This window comes from Patiria miniata, unplaced genomic scaffold (assembly GCF_015706575.1).
Source record: "Patiria miniata isolate m_02_andy unplaced genomic scaffold, ASM1570657v1 HiC_scaffold_3, whole genome shotgun sequence".
Classification (NCBI taxonomy): domain Eukaryota; kingdom Metazoa; phylum Echinodermata; class Asteroidea; order Valvatida; family Asterinidae; genus Patiria; species Patiria miniata.
Window position 1 is genome coordinate 8,553,581 of NW_024037069.1, and position 17,510 is coordinate 8,571,090.

Consider the following 17,510-nt stretch of genomic DNA (forward strand, 5'->3'; position numbering starts at 1 on the left):
TATCCAATGCTGAACAATGGATCGAGTTCATCTCCTACCGCAAAGCATTAATAAGAATAGGCACTTTTTGTTCCCTTGTAAACCGGACAAGAGTTGCGGGAGGGACGTAGTTTAAGTTGGAGAAACTACCCAAAAGGTGGAGATTCTTTGATTCATTCGAATAAAAAAAATCTCCACTTTTTCGTCGTTTCTCCTAGACATAATATCAGATCAGCCTCTATCCTTCAACTTTGTTAGGCCCTTGTAAACAAAACAATTCCTCCAACCTGTCGTCAGACATTAAGGACAGTTCTATATTTAATTAGTCACTCAACAAATCACGTAGACAACGAAATCATTTAGAAGAATTTACAGAAAATTCAGTATTTGTTTGTACTGAATGAACGTATTCTACTATAATTCCTTTTTTTGGCCACTGTGTGGTTAATTACTACGACCACTTCTCTTGCTTCTTTGAATAATTTTATGGCTTTTCTTTGCTTGGTATTTGAAGAATAACGACTCTCCCTTTTTTTCAATCAATTATTCTTTCGCCAAACTTTTTGGTGTATTTCCCTATTATAGAAAGACACCAAAAAGTCGAACCTGCAACCGTGCAGCTATATACCAGTGCAAGAAATACGAGAAAAAAAACTTCCTATAAATAAAAGTGAAGAGTGCAAATAATAATGGTCTTTTATTTTCTCTGAACAATGTGTTTTTTTTATATTCTCCAACTAACTTTGTTTTTAACTCATATTGCCTCTGAATTCCATATTCTTTCGATAACTTGTTTTTAACTAATCTTTGCTCAACACGTTTAAATTGCATACAGTTTTATTCTTAATAAGTGTCTTGGGTGCATTATACTTTTATTGTCGTTCCTTTATCCCGCGTGTAGTCGTTAATTGTTCCATTGATTTACTTTGTTATGTGTTATGTTTTTATTTCACACGTTATGTTCTCTTTTAAATCTGTTTACTTTTACTTCTTTACATCTTCTTAATCGTCTTTAAAATTGGTACTTCTCTTTTTTATATTTTTCCTTTACAAGAATAGTGTCTATAAGGCCAGCATCTGTGTCTAATGTTGCCACCCTACCAAAGCAAAACTTCAGATAAAAAATAAGGACGTAACTTATGATAATAATTATAACCACCTTGGATGTTGGTTGTTTCATTAATTAAATAAAACAAAAGACACGTCTACACTGAAGCTGTTACGGATGTCATGGCCGGCCCGCCACGGCGTACCGTCGATCGGTGATCTCGACCTGTCGGCCACAGGAGCACCAGAAACATGACGGCGGCGCTGAAGATGCCCACGGCCAACGCCAGGCCGTTGTAGGCCAGCCGGTAGGGGCGGTTGTCGTACAGCAGGCACGCCCCTTGTTGGCCCGCGCACGATTCCTGCCACACTACGCACGCCCCGTCGATAACCATTCCGAATACCTGGCCTGAGGCGACAACCCCTAAAGAAAAAAATAGAATTACAGGTCATAGGCAGTGGTGTATATAAACTGGGGTCAAATTTGCTGGGCACAATTTGCTTTTCAACCCCCCTCCTTCCCCCTCCCCGCTCCCCCTCCCTCGGATCCCCCTCCCCTGAAAATAATCCCAAATTCTGATGTGCCTTTGACAATAAGTTGCTTAACTGGGCACGCCTTACGAAAAATGTCCAAAGTATTTTTTGTTTGTTCTACAACACATCATCTGACAAGAGGGGGCGCGGTTAGAGTTTCCAGTGACTACTAGGCAGCCTCGTTCCCCATGGGTACGATCTTGCTGCGCCATGTTGTTTCCCATCATGCCTTGCGCGATCTTAACCCCTGTAATTGTGTAATTTAAATGTGTCAAAATATGGAACATTATAATTAGGCTGCAGTTTATCCGTTTTACCTGCCGACGCCATCTTTAAAATGATAAAAGTTGTGACTCTGAAGTTCAATCCTTCCAATCAAAACGTTTGGACGTTGCGTTATCTAGCAAAGATTTGTATTAAATGTACGTACCCTTTCATCCCTTTACAACCGAAGATACAGGGGTTTTTTTAGCGAAAAAAACTAGGCTGCCATAATCCATATCGTACAGGCATCGCTACTTTTGAATAACAATTTTTTTCGCACGCAACCTCGTGCCCCGTGGGTACGATCTTGCAGCGCCATGTTGTTTCCCATCATGCCTTGCGCGATCGTAATCCCTGGAATTGTGTAATTTAAATGTTTCAAAATACGGTACATTATAATTAGGGCTGCAGTTTATCCGTTTTACGTGCCGACGCCATCTTAAAATGTTAAAAGTTGTGATTTTGAAGAATCAATCCTTTCAAACACAACGTTTGGACGTTGTGTTAATTAGCAAAGATTTGTATTAAATGTACGTATCCCTTTCGTGCCTTTACAACCACAGATACAGGGGTTTTTATAGCGAAAAAGCGGCTGACATAATCCATATTGTACAGGCATCGCGACTTTTGAATCCGATTTTTTTTTTCGTACGTGACGTTACGTGCAAAGCACGCGATCGCATTATGGGGCGCCGGCGTGCAATCTTCGAAATGCGCGCGCAGTACGCTGTGAGTAGCCATTCAGCGTCATTTACGTCATCATCACAGCCAGGGGTTAGTGTAAGGAACGAGCACGCGCCCCTGGAGTCGAGGCTGTTTCGCACGTGACGTTGCGTGCAAAGCACGCGAGCGCATTATGGGCGCGCCCGGCGTGCAATCTTTTAAATGTGCGCGCAGTACGCTGTGAATATAGCCAATCAGCGTCATTTACGTCATCATCACGGCCAGGGGTTAGTGTAGGGAACGCGCCCGCGCCCATGGAGTCGAGGCTAACTACTAGGTGACGCCCTTCACGGCCTCTTTAATTTGTCGAAATGTATTGCCAAAAACTATACCGAGGACATCATCTGCCAAGCACCACACAAATACATAGCCACGCCTCTGTCCCGTTCCCAAATTGTATATTCTACCATGCAAAGTCTAAAAATGCATTGTAAAAACTGTGCTATAGTGCCTCTAGAATTGTATTTTTATAACTTCATCACGCGTCATCATAACTTCATGAGCTTACCAATAACTTGCGTCAAATAGGCCACAGATAACGCCACAAGTCTGCTCTCTGACGTCACTGACCTGTTTCAGAGAACAAAAATAGACGTGAAGCATTGATGTGACGTCGATATCAAGCCGGGTACTCACAATCACAAGTCAAATTTAATAAGTCAGTCAAAAGTCTAACTGGAAGTTATCGCGTCACAACTATCACTTATCAGGTAATTTGAAAAGCTTATTACTCGTGCAAGATTATTTTTGAGGACTTGTAAGGACTTATGAGGGTTTGTGAGAACTCGTGGGGACTTGTGAGGACAATGTGAACTTGTGAGGAAGTTTGAGGACTTGTGCGGACTTGACTACAACTTCGTTTTCTGTTTCACTGAGGTTTTAGACCCTCCAAATTCTTCGAGTCGGCCCCCCCCCCCAAAAAAAAGAAAACTGAAAACGTTGGCCTTGCCAAAGTTATGGGCCTTAGTGTAATAAAAAAAAATTACAGACCTTGGTTGAGTTTTCGCTACTTTTGCCTTATTGTCTCAACCCCGTCATAATTAACTTACCTCACGATTATTGTAAGACGGAGGAGATCTCCGAAAGTCGCCAAGACAAAGACGCCAGTCAGAACGAGGAGAAACGGCACGGCAGATGTACACTGTGTCCCGCAAGCGCCGTCTACGACGGAGGCAGAACGAGCGGTGGAGTACAAACTTCCATCGCCGAGCATCATCGGGCATGCGCAGTCGGAGTAGTTGCCCTGCATTTTCAGAGTAAAACGGGTTAAAGAAATCTGAATCCAAGGGGAAGTTTGAAGCAGTCTACCTACTGGTGTCAAAATATTCAGTCAACTATTATTTCATTCGTATATCACTTATCGAAAAACAACCTTTTTCTTTAAATTAACAGAAAAATTAAAAATGGTTTCATTTAACATGGTATTAACCTTTGGGATAGTCCGAATGACGCAATTAAGGCATCCTTTACTCTTTGTTCCCACCCCACCCCCAAAAAAAAATTAACTAAAACATAATTTTAATGACCTTTCCGCCGATTATTTACGAGGTAACTTCTCAGCTTATAGACGAACACGACTTGGACTTGGCTATGATGTCATTTGGAAGGCCTCAGATAGCAAGCTAAATTATTTTAGGAAATCATTTTCATTTTACTTGGGCACCGATGACGTTACATCCGGCGTGGCACGGTGAGAAATACGTCAGACCTGCATTGGAGCACACGGGTGCGTACAGGGCCATGGAGCACGAGCAGTTGTGGTTGCAAGGTGCTTCCAAATCAACAGAAGCCGAGCTGCATAAGATAAAGAAAACAAAAGAAAAAGGGGAGAGTAAATTAGAAAGGCATGACAGTATCAAGGACTGGACGTCGTGAAGATGCAATCTAAGCACGCAGTTGTTTTGCTAAAATACAGAATCTCCGTCCCGTTTGAGGGGGCGTATGCAGTATAACCGTTTCGAAGACTTCACTCGCACCCACTGCCCTATAAACGTTAGTCTAGGGCAACTCCTATTAGTTGTATTATGCGCACGCACCTATTTGGCCTAATATATGCAGCGTGCAATTCAGAAAAATCATGGTAGTTCCGAAGCAAACTCTCAAATTTCTTAAAGTACAATAAAAGATGCAACAAGACCTTTGTGCAGCTTCACTGGTCAGCTCTTTTGCTGTGAGTAATATGTGTGGGACTGAAAATGGACCGTTATTGCCTGCAAAAGTCGCGCATGCATGCGCACTGGTTTCCCTCATTTTTCGGGGGAAGATTTCAGGAGACACCCTGGGCCAAGTTCGGGCAAGGACCATTAGTCGACTAATGGTTGATTTGTGACGTACCTTACGCCTGCGCACTAATAGCAATGTGTCTCTAGTCAAACGCTGGTCAATGTCATCGCAAAACTTCTGGGCCCTGGCTCCCTTGCTGTACGTTATGAATGCGCGCGGCTATTGGTTACCAGTGATGCAACCAGCCCCAGTAAGTTGGTTCCAAATAGTCGACTAGCGTAGTCAACCACCGTCCACTAGACAGAGTTCGGGCTAACTTTAGTCGAACTATGGTTAACCAATGGTCTTGCGCGAACTTTCCCTTTGACGTTGCTACTGACAAGTCCGTGGGCGATGTTGGTTGCTCGTGATAGCGACCTCTCGCGGCAGCAGGTTATCGCGGCGGCGGGTTACGCGTATCAAACCATGCAACGTCTAGCCCCTAGACTAAAGGGCACTGGTGAGTAAATTTTCTCAAGCCGGGGAAAGATTATATAAGACAAGCCCCGGAGAGCTTGGGAAGAAGGCATCCATCCTTCGTGCATCAGTTCTGCAAAATGTTAGTCAACTCAGGGGGGAGGGACGGTTTGTCTTAAACCGTTTCGAAGCGTGCACTTCAATCTCAAATTTGTCATTATTTTGTCGGCCCCTTCGTGGAAAATGTAATAGCTCGAAAGAATGCATGTGGTACGTCTGAATGTTATGAAACTGGTCTCAAAACGTGTGCAAGACGTTAATTGTATAATCATTCAAAGGCTAGGTAAGGCTTGGCGCTAGAACCAAGTGCATTCACGTGGCAATGATTCGGGAAATGTACTGTCCCGTCCTTCGTTTGACCCTGGGTACGTGACCTCATGATTTAAAAAAGAACCCCCAAAACACAGCCCTCACGAGGAGGTAGGACAAACATTAAACCTTTCAAGTTATTCGCATCATGCGTATAAACGGGGCCGTATCGTAACTCCGACGCCTCATAAGACCTGAGACTCTGAGACTGTACTTGTGTAGCCCTTTAAAACCAGGGATGACAACTTTGGGAACTTAGTCGTAAATGTTGTCTCTCTAGCAGTCATCATGTGGTAAGGGCTACCTCAAGATGTACAAAAACTACTGGTACGAAGCCCTTTCTACGCGCCACACATCATTCGATATAACAATTATGTTGTGTACGTATGAGATGTACCAGGAGCGATTTTCAACCTCTTGTGCCTTTGGGAGGTGTAGATTCCCTACCTGCTCACGCCATCGTAGGTGGAGAACACACCAACTACGTTGTCGTTGGCGCAGCCTATAACCATGAGCAGAGCCATGCCGACTACACACGCCGTCAGCACGACGCAGGTCAGGCGGACGGTACCGTGCAGTGTTAGCTCCAGTTTCTTCACCAAGAAACCCGCCAACAGTTCCCCAACGGCGTAGGCAGGGGCGAGCAGCACACCTGTTGAAAACACGTGCGGATAAATCATAGCTATGAAAATAATAAATAATATAGTGTATATTTATAAAGCGCGTGTAACCACCAGTTTTAGTGCCAAAGGCGCCACATCATTATTGCCCCTGCTCACTTGAGTCAATGAAACATTTCAAAGACCATCTCATGGGGAGCACACAGCTCAATTCTTCCATTTCAGCACGAAACAGCTTAAATCAATCACTAATCATCTCTGCCGTCACGGGTTTAATCCTGGGTGGGGAGAAGCAGTAAATGACAAAACATCTTGCAAAAGGACACTCACACAAGCTAGCATACGTTACATACCTAGTGTGGACATTCTTTTGTTTTCGTGTAGTTATGAAAAACCTGTGAAAAAAATCATTTTACTCACACTGTGAAAACTCTTTCAACCCAATTTTTTTCAATGATTCCCTTTAGTGTTTCTCTTCATTTTGCCACGGATAAACCTAACCCCAAAATGCCTCTAAACCTGTTTTCCGGAGAGGAGGAAACATTGTGTGGACGTGGGCAAGTCCACACAACGTCGCTGCTACCAGCAGGTTTTTGTGGACAACTTGTATAGGGAAGTCCACACTGTGAATGTGATGCTTGTAGACACAGACACACAAGTGTGTATTCGCCTGAAATCGGGGACCCCCTATTGTCCTTCTTTTGATTGTACTTTTTTACACGAATCAAAATTGGGGACCTCTCGGGAATTGGGGACCCTATTGTCCTCTATTGTTCAACGTCCCCTAATGAATGCAGAAACAAACTCACACACACACAAGACCTGCAGAGTTACCTGCAGTTCATGAATTCAATGCTCCAGACCACGAAGAGTCTCAACACATTGCGTCAGTAACCGTCAAAACAATGGACATCAATGTTTCATTATCCTTTCTGTAGGTTCGATGGGCACAATATGAGAGCGGTATTTAGAGTGGGTAAATATGAGTAACTACTACAGAGTTTGCCCTATCCAAAATAACAGTGGCGTAGCATTCGAGGAGGGTCCCTTATGTTTTGTCGCAAGAGTCCTTTTTTTTAGCACAAGTGCCTTTTTTAACAATTGCCTTTTTTAACAAGTGCCCTTTTTGTCATGGGTGCCCTTTTTAAAAGCGTTCCGCGAACGTCGACAGTTGTGCAGCCATGACGAGCGCCACCTTTTGTCCCATAGTGTCCACGAACGTCCGCTTTGAACATCACCCTAGTTGAAAAATGGTGTAAAGTTTCCAACCAAATTGCCGAGGAATTCAGTAGCGAGTTATAATCTCCCTTGACTATATATATTTCTCTCAGATCATTGTAACTGCATAGAGTAATAACGGTCCTGTTACATCATGTATTCCAAACATACCTGTCAAGAGATCAGCAGTCTGTCTGTCGTACCCAAACTGTACCTCCAGATACTTGGGGACGAATATCCCGTAGCCGTACATGATGAAATAGAAGGTACTCTGGGACAGACACGTCAGGGAACATGTCGGGTTCTTCAAAGTCCTCCAGACAGTCCACATGAACTCTGTATCAACCGAAAAAATCCCACCACGATTACAAAAACTAACATCAACGGAGTTTATTGTTTTTGACAAAAGATACTAATCACACTGAAAGACACTGATCACTGTTGCCCGTCATAATTAAAGAACACAAATTTCCTTCCCGATTTTTTTCTTCAATTTCTACTCGTAGGTTAAATAAACAGTAAGCCTACGTAACATCGCGTACTGCCAAGACGTCCACAAACGGATTGTAGAGGTTGACAACGATTATGATGAATACGTCATTGACTTCGAAATGATAGGGGTTTAAAAGCTCGTGGCTTTCTAAAAGGCCGAAAGTGCCATCAAAGTCTAATCCGGTTACATGTTAATGCATGCCTGTTTTTCCTCAAACAAATCCAAATCGTGGGTGAAACAGAATTTCCTTTGGTCTTGATTAACTGTCACACTTCCAGAATAATCAGGCCGATTTTGTCCCTTCCTTTCCAGGATGGATGAAAAAACCTGCAAGGTGTCATTCGACAGGATCACAAAATGTTGGCAGTTTATCTCACTGTTTTTGACGGAGCAGCGGAACCGCTGATTGAACACTAGGAGGTGAAACATTAATAATAGGAAGGGAAACCTGAACCGACGTCATTTGCAGTATAGTTCTGCTATGCTCAATTTTTGTGCCTCTGCCATTTCTTTTCTTTTAAAAAGCGGCTGGAAGGGCTTAGCTTACACCACAACATTCACATCATGAAACGTTTGTGACGTAATTCACCGAGTTATTTAATATTCGCGAATTTCGTAGCCCGTAAAATTGGCGTGACGTCACAAAATTGCAGTAGCACGCACATTTTGCGCCGAGTATAAGCCGGACATACTGAATAATGGCGGCCTCGCTTTTAAAGAAAGGCCATTTTGGATTAGTTACTTATTATGCTTACCTTTGATGTCCAAAAACTGATGGTTCCCTTCGTTGTCGTTCTCAGCCTCGTGTGTCTCGTTACTTGTGAACTTCTCCGTTGTCTCGTGCTCGTCATCAGGCTGGCGATGTGCTGATGACGGCATCCGGCGCGGGAAAAGCGGGAAGAGAGCGGCCGAGAGGCAAAAGAGAACAGCAAGGACGATGAAGCCCAGCCACCACGCTCCGATCCAGTCCGGGTCTCCCGGGCCCAGGGACAGGTCGGTCTCAGCTCCAACCAGCCGGTAGAAGTCCACCCAGATACCGATGAAGGCTGCGGCCAGCATGACCCCGACAACTGGTCCAATGCCCAGGACCGCATTGATGATGCCTGAAATCGAGACGTGCCGCAGGTTTTAAAACTAAAACCATTGATAAAAGGAGCGTTACCACAATTACCCTCCAGGCATATTGTACCCTACAGTTGTGTCACTGAAGAGTCACCGAAGAGTGCAGTTATCCAGATCCAGCCCCCCCCCCCCCCCCCCCCCCCCCCCCCCCCCCCCCCCCCCCCGTTATTTGTTCTCAATCGGCTGGGGGATGCCGGTGACAATGTCATTTTAAACGAAGTTACCACATTTTTACTACACTTAGTCAGCTGGCTTATGGTAAGTAAATATCATCTCACATATGCAATTCGAAATTTTCAGGGATTATGAAACACTATAAAACCAAAATCCACCTGATGCCAATTTCAATCCCAGCAGAGTGTTTTCCTAGTATTGTTCTTTAGCCGAAGTGAAGAATATACAATTGAATACCATTTTATTATGATGTGACATGTAAACATTCGTCCTCCCCGTTCACTATGATACTGGATGGGAAACAAACCACAAACGAAAAGTGACATATAATTATCTGAATCGTTTTCTGCGCGCGAAGCCCCCAGGTTTTTAAAGTAATTACCCGCCCATAAAAGACATCAAGTGGTTTTGAACTTCTTGAGGTATCGTTAAGTCATGATCCTGTGAGTTTCAAGCATTGTACCCCAAAACGAATATGGGCCCCAACAAGCCGACTGGCTAACTGTTATCAACAGGCAATACACTCGGAGGTGAAACTTTGGGAATGCGCGTAAAACGGGGATTGTACGAAATGGTGCATTTATACAACACTTGCATAGAACACCTACTAAATGCAGAAATGGCGCATCCGCCCCTACTACCCGGGAACAATATAGGCGGTGGGGCACTTAATGAGGACTTTTCTTATGGGGATTTAAACAACAGAAAGTTCATTTTTGCCATACCAAAAAATAAATCCCAAAGGGGGGGGGATGTTACCGGCCTCCAGCTCAGGGGCGGTTAGTCCCATAAATGTGACGGAAATACTGGACTACCTCCACATTTAACGTCACATATCCCACATGTGGTATAAGCACGGAGGGTCCCGTTGCTAGGGGAGCCGAAAATTAATTAAAGATCGAAATTATTTTATCAGCAGAAAATCAACCCAGCTATAGTATGCCTGCTAAATAGCACAAAATCGTTAAATTTGGTACCTTCAGAGGTCTAGTTATCCAAAAATCATGGTAATTCGTCAAAGAATGCAGACGGTTTTGAAAAAGCATGGCGTCTCTGATATTTACCAGACTGTTTCCCGGCCACCCTAATTATAGTCAAAAGGCCAATGGGGTCAGGGGATCAGACAAGAGCTTTAATCATCTACTGAGCGTGCGTCAACTTTGGCAAAGCGCAGCGTTGCTGTTGCCTGTCATTCCAAAATCTTTGAAGCCCTCTGCAGTGAAGCGCGCCCTCTTGATGCGCTCTTCATCCGCGGCCGCGTATTGCATCCGGGTACTTCACAGAGCGCCAAAGATTTTGGAATGACAGGCAAGTGATAGCAACAGTGCGCTTTGCCAAAGTTGACGCACGCTCAGTAGATGATTAAAGCTCTTGTCTGGTTCCCTGACCCCATTGGCCTTTTGACTATTGTAAAACCAACATTTAGACTGACCCTGAGCACACATCCCTGATACCACTCTCACAACAGGTGTTCCACATTACACCCAAGGTCTTCACGTCACTCTTTTCCAAGCAATACACCCACAGCATACCAAGACTGTGATTTAACCCTTGTACAGGGGAAAGTGACCTCATAAGGGTACTCCCCCAGACTGACCATTACGTCAGTCTATGGTCAGTCTACCTTTACTCAGAAATGATGTCATATAAGTTATGTTTTCCTTATATGACATCATCTCCTATTTTCACTCCAAGTGGTCCCTCTGAAACTGTATAAAATGTCCACATTTTCCCACTTTCATTGAGTTCTTCTTCTTCTCCCTGGGAAACCAGAGGCATAGCCATAAGCTGATTCAGCCCTATGCTCTGGCCAGTCTTCATCTACAAAACTCTTCAGAACCTCTGTCTTCTGTCTCCAACTTCTGTATTCTGGTACCCAGCCATACCCATAAGCTGATGCAGCCGTATGGTCTGAGGTTATAGTTCTGTACATACACAATCCCGGTAGAATATTGAGTTCTTGAAAATAAACCAGTTTTCCATATAGCCGAGCTCATAGTCATTACCAGTGTGTCTTTGTATAATCTTCGTAGTCATCAGTTCATCCTGCTCTTAGCCACAGCTACCCTATCCTAACATATAGTATAGTCAAACAACCCAAAGACTATAGCCAAATCCATATGTTACACTATAATTAGCGTGGCTGGGAAACAGTCTGGTAAATATCAGAGACGCCATGCTTTTTTCAAAACTTTGGCAAAGCGCACTGCTGCTGTTGCCTGTTATTCCAAAATCTTTGAAGCCCTCTGCAGTGAAGCGCGCCCTCTTGTGTGCGAACTTCATCCACGGTTAGCTCGTACCCCCCCCCCCACCCCCCCCGTCCCTGCAAACAGGACGCTGGGATACTCTGATGAGCTTCACAGAATCTTGTGAAGGAAATGGCCTATGACCTATGTATAAAGAATCTGGCTGCAGCTGTTCAAGACCGTAGTTAAACAATGGGCGCAAATGCTATCCGAAAACTTCCCATAGAATTGCGCGAATTCCATACCGGATGTGATTTCTGTTTCATTGCGGACCATGTGGACAAAATTTTGAGCATCGCATAATGCAATCAGAACGTTCGTGATTCGAAACGGAGCCTGAGCGAGTGACGGGAATTGTAAATTTAAAACACAGATAAGTTAAACAGAATTTCCTACATTATTACGCTTTTCAACGAGAAAAAAACATCTCTAAACTGGAATAAAAGAGTAATGAATCAGTCTTAAACGGCCGTTTCAAACCTTGCAGAGTCATGACCTTGATGACGCGCAGCTCACTGGTCACGCAAAATCCAGCCAATAAAATCAGAGCGTGAATTCATCAGAGTATCCCAGCGTCCTGTTTGCAGGGCGGGGGGTACGAGCGAACATCCACGGCCGCGTATTGCATCCGGGTACTTCACAGAGCGCCAAAGATTTTGGAATGACAGGCAAGTGATATGCCAAAGTTGACGCACGCTCTGTAGATGATTAATGCTCTTGTCTGGTTCCCTGACCCCATTGGCCTTTTGACTATGATTAGGGTGGCCGGGAAACAGTCTGGTAAATATCAGAGACACCACGCTTTTTCAAAACCGTCTGCATTCTTTGACGAATTACCATGATTTTTGGATAACTAGACCTCTGAAGGTACCGAATTTAACGATTTTGTGCTATTTAGCAGGCATACTATAGCTGGGTTGATTTTCTGCTGACAAAATAATTTCGATCTTTAATTAATTTTCGGCTCCCCTAGTAACAGGACCCTCCGTGCTTATACGACATGTGGGATGTGTGACGTTAAATATGGAGGTAGTCCAGTATTTCCGTCACATTTATGGGACTAAGGGGCGGTATTCACACCATTTAATGGGGTTGTAAATAAAAAATATCCAATCTTGCCTCCCCCAATTTCTGAGCGGGGCACGAAAGGGAGAGAGAGTTCCCCAGCAAAGGGGGGGGTGGCGTGGGGCCCCATAAGTACACCACTTCTACCCGTGGCAATCTTCACAAATGTCAAACACTTTTCTGTCTCTGACTTCATACTTAGTCTTTGTCCGTCAGTCAATCGTGTCAAAAACAAATGTTGTTGGTTTAATTTGGCGGCGTGCTATCGCTCAGTGTTTCCCTTACCCATGTAAACCGCAGTGGTTCCAGGCGATGAAAAATCAGCTACGTATGCCATACCGATCGGATAGGATATCATACCAACGCCTTGCAAAAACATCCCCAGGTAGAATAGCGACATGGAGGCAGAATCGACGGCAACATCGTCACTCACAGATGAACATTCCTCGGTGATGTCCGAGTCGTAACAGGCAGAAGTCTCGCCGGCGAAGCCCTGCGTGGAGTTGTCGCCAGTTGCCAGCACAACACTTGGGGGAAGGTAAAGATCATGAAGAAAGGCCGGCAGGGCATACATCAACCCACCAAGGCCAAGTGATATCCCAGAGACACCAAGCAGGCAAGGCTTGCAGCCTGGGACCACCGTGCCGACGCAGAAGGCCAGGAGGATACCGAGGATTCCCCCGACGCAATAGACGGTAGTCATGCTTCCCAGCTCGCTCAGCGTGAGCTGGAAGTGAGCTTCCACGGTGGTGATGGTGCCCGTATGCATACCAATGTTGATGCCATCGATGGCTGTGTGGACACACATTGCCACCAGAAACACCCAGGGCCGGGCCAAGCGCTTTAGGAAAGGCGGCTCCCAGCAACAAATGCCGCACCCATCCGCTTCGCGAGCCGGTAAAATGTCCAGAGTTTTCGAGTATTTTGCAGAAGATTCCGCCATGATATGTTCCTTCTCCCCATGCGCACGTGAAGCGGTCATGCCCGCGGCCGCTAATCCTCATTGGAATGCAGTTGCCAGCTGTGGTATGCCGTGGCACACGGCTAGTGGGTAGTTCCACAGCTGCTGCTTTTGTGCAGTCCCACTACCACACAAAGGCTGTGCAGTCATGCGGGCCACTTGCTCTATGTGTGGAGGAATGTCCCCTTACACCCCGTACTTAAGGGGTTAAGGAGAACGGACAAGGAACTGTGGATTCGTGCTTATGCAGTTCGCCTCCATTCTTGCGCGAATCTACAGTTCCTAGTCCATTCTCTGACTTAACCTTTTTCTTAAAACAACAATAGTTTATGCAAATAAGATCATGGTTTACCCACAGCATTCATAACGGAAATACCTCAATGCATTTATTATTTCAAATAGGTGAACAGGTGTTATGAAATTAATTAATGTAACTTTATAAAATATATATAGGCCTATGAGTTATAAAAGACGACCAAACAAAGAGATACGAGACACGTAAAATAAACACAGCATCACATTTTACATTCTCATTTACAAGTTCGTGTCAACAGTTTATTTTATTTCACACCACACTCAATCAATAACAATTTAATGACTTCTATATAACGATATTCTTGCGCTTTTCGTGCTCACTTGATCATTTCTTACTCATCTGCTCATTTCGCAAATCGTTGCTATCCTCATTCTTTGATCAGAGAAAAGAGATGGGCGGCCAAATGAGCATATGAGCACGAATTGATAAAGGAAATGAGCAAATGAGCAAATTATGAGCAAGAAATAAGCAAATGAGCAAGAAAAGAGCAAGAAATGAGCAAATAAGCAAAAATGAACAAGGAATGAAACGAGCAAGAAATGATCAAGTGAGCAAGAAAAGCGCAAGAATATTGTTATATAGAAGTCATTAAATTGTCATTGATTTAGTGTGGTGTGAAATAAAATTAACTGTTGACACGAACTTGTAAATGAGAATGTAAAGTGTGATGCTGTGTTTATTTTATGTGTCTCGTATCTCTTTGTTTAGTTTGTAACTCATAGGCCTCTATATATTTTATAAAGTTACATTTATTAATGTCATTACACCTGTTCACCTATTTGAAATAATACAGGCATTGAGGTATTTCCGTTATTTCAAATATTGACATTTTAAATTTTGGTCCAATCAACATCATCAAACATAAAAAGCAAGGTCCATTTTAAGGTAAAAGGGATCGGATTTCATGGAACTCTAAATTTCATTTGACACCGGAACAAAGTCGAGGTTTGAGAAAAAAACGTATGCCATGAGTTTACCTCCAGTCCTAATATCGACATCATGCGTGAAACTAATACACTGCATGACGGTTTTCGGGTAATGACTATTTGCTCGCCCCCATCACTCCAAGGCAGATTGTACCGTTTATCCTTTTTTTAAGGCTTAGAAGGAAACGCAAGCCTCGCAAAGAGTTGTGGGTACGTCACTTGCTATAAATGGTGTATGCACGTGGCGCCATTATAGGACACCGTGGACGAAAGAATTAGGGGTTGCAGACCAGTAAATAAACTGCCATATATAGACCCTAATGATAAATGCCCCCACTTCAGAAATTCGGGAAAAAAATCCTTACAACTCTCCAAGGTATTCGGGACACTCATCAAATCAAAGCTTATTACATCATCGTTAATTTTGTTTTCAAATTTATGGGGGTAACCTGATGACTTTTAGGAGAAATTTCCATTCGAAGACGATCACCCCTTAAAATAGTGCTGAAGCCCATCGCCATTTTGAAAAACGGTGTCTACACTCTATTGGAAAATAGAGCACTTTTAGGGCCCCAATTTCATCCAAACTTCACTGAAACTCAAGCTCACAGTCCTGTGCACGGCTTCCACCCATATTTGTTTACAAACCCTCATGGGCCACAATATGCTCAAATATTGAAGAGTTTGAGGACATGCAAATCGTGATTTAGTTATAAGCCGGCGTAGGCAATTTCGGACCGATTTACTGGCCTGGCACCCCTAAGGCGCTGTTCAGATGCTCGATGACAGTTCCCAAATGAAAGTGCTCAACGCGTATCAGATAATAACATCTTGGCATGCGCACTAATACTAATATAATACATGCAAAAACATGTCAAACGCTGGTAAAAACGTCACCAGGCTCCGGTTCAAAATAGTCGACTAGAGTCGTCCAACCATGCATCCTGCGTGCGAGTGAAGGTAGTCGAACTATATGGTTGTTTTCGCCTCAATGATGCGTTGAAAACAGCGTGGCTTGTGCGTGTGGCAATGATGCCAGTGTGGCAGGGAATTCTGCTCCCCCCCCCCCCCCCCCACACACACACACCCACCCACGCACACACTCTCCAGGGGACGGAATTCCCTAGGAAAACGTGTCCCCAAGCCAGGGGATTCTGCCCCCAGGGGAATTTTCCCCTAGTGTAACTCTATTTATACACTAAACTAATCTTTATAAGTGGTTCTAATTTTTTTTCTTTACATGCTCGTGATATTTGTTGACCAACATGAGAGATTATTTGCCCTTTTCTTGTATTTGTGTTATCTGGCAAAACGCGTGGAATCTGCGCAAAAGGAGCGGGGGACTATTAGATAAGCTTAGTAAAGTAGTTCCAGCGAGTCGTGCGTAGGGGATATCATCCGCATATGGGGGATTCTCCATTAGACCATAATCCCTGTTATGCGGACAGAATAACCTAGGATAAACTGTCTCGGGATTGGGATACACAATAACCTTCACAAGCCAAGCAACAGTTTTCTGGAGGGGGGGGGGGGGGCAGAATTTGGGGGGCACAGAAACTCCGTCCACACCGGTATGAACCAAAATTTCTTTTGAAACATTTACGAATTCGGTTTACATTCTGCTTGATTGACTGAACAGAATTGAATTAAGCAGAAGTGAAGAGAAAAACTCATGCATGGTGTTTTATTATTATTTTTTTTTAAAGATTGGAGCTGGGTGTGATGCCATATCCACTGATTTTTCAGATCAATGACCTCTGTCCTTGACAAGCTTTTCGGCTTGACCACAGAGTTACAGTCAACTCTCATTATAAAGAGCACTTTTATAATTTAAAGAGGTTCTGCTTACAAAGAGCAAATTCTGAGGTCCCAAATCTCAGGTTCTCTTTGTGTTTCTTTGTTTCGCTGTCCTTTTATAACAACATTCCTGTTATAAAGAGGTAATTTGGCTAGTCCCATCGACCTTGTTATCACGAGAGTCGACTGTAAATGGTATTACGGTCGTCAAATTTTCTGCTGAATTTCATTTATAGTCTAGGTCTACGCGTGATACCAATATTCGGCGAACGAAGGTTCATTCATCCATGCACTTTTAAGTGCATTAAAATGGTGTAATCAGGAAACAGAGGTCAACAGACACAATTGGTTTCTCCTTCCACGTCTCAGTTATATGAATACGTATATCTCTTATTTAATACGTGTCCCAACTTAACGAGGCACGTACGTACAACGACTCTGACAAGGGAATTTATTGTTCGTCTGCTTATAGAGCTCAATACCTTATGCGTTGCAGGTATCTCAGAGGGCGTTGTTTGTTTCTTTTAATTTTGTTACATTGAACACATCATGCCCTCTAACCATTGCCCTCTAACTCCGCCTTAAACGCATAAGGTCTATTTCAGCGGCGACATAAGCATGGAAGATCGCTTCATGCACTGTTTTTAAGACAACAAGCATATTCCCTTGGTTAATATAGTTGGCGATTCCATCACTTTTTTTGGTGTGGTAATTTCACACATAGGCTACATCTCGACGTACACAGCGCACATAGTGTGCCCGATGAAAATGTAATGGCCAACTAAAATGGTGATCAACATGCGACTTTTTTCCGGCAGGATAGTCGCATGTGTCCGGACCCCGTACTCACATCATTTTCTAATAGTGTATTGAATTCGCTGCGCACACGGTATTTCATTTTCATTTTGATTTTGATTAATGTAGCTGATAAGCTCCTGCAGGAACATTACTCGGCTTTGAAGGGGTGGGCATGATCG

At 43.8% G+C, this 17,510-nt stretch overlaps 1 protein-coding gene across 2 annotated transcripts; it reads right to left on the reverse strand.

Moving 5' to 3' along the window:
* Window positions 1-279: 279 nt before the first annotated feature.
* Window positions 280-13,744, reverse strand: LOC119738372 (solute carrier organic anion transporter family member 2A1-like). Of its 2 annotated transcripts, XM_038213244.1 has the most exons (8): window positions 12,819-13,742; window positions 8,682-9,029; window positions 7,605-7,769; window positions 6,043-6,247; window positions 4,203-4,341; window positions 3,597-3,790; window positions 3,056-3,117; window positions 280-1,450 (listed from the first exon to the last, which is right to left on the reverse strand). In XM_038213244.1, exons 1-8 carry the CDS (start codon window positions 13,513-13,515, stop codon window positions 1,185-1,187), a joined length of 2,076 nt encoding a protein of 691 aa, XP_038069172.1. In that variant the 5' UTR covers window positions 13,516-13,742; the 3' UTR covers window positions 280-1,184. The 2 variants fall into 2 exon arrangements, with proteins under 2 accessions (XP_038069172.1, XP_038069173.1); XM_038213245.1 differs by lacking the exon at window positions 7,605-7,769 and having other exon boundaries at window positions 12,819-13,744.
* Window positions 13,745-17,510: the final 3,766 nt, after the last annotated feature.

Excerpts from the sequence above, each read along its gene's own strand:
- LOC119738372 (XM_038213244.1), bottom strand. The coding sequence starts at position 13,515 with ATGACCGCTTCACGTGCGCATGGGGAGAAGGAACATATCATGGCGGAA. Across the intron at positions 3,791-4,202 it reads GTAACGTCATCGGTGCCCAA|GGCAACTACTCCGACTGCGC; the intron begins GTAAAATGAAAA and ends CTGAAAATGCAG. Across the intron at positions 3,118-3,596 it reads CGTCTTACAATAATCGTGAG|GTCAGTGACGTCAGAGAGCA; the intron begins GTAAGTTAATTA and ends TCTCTGAAACAG.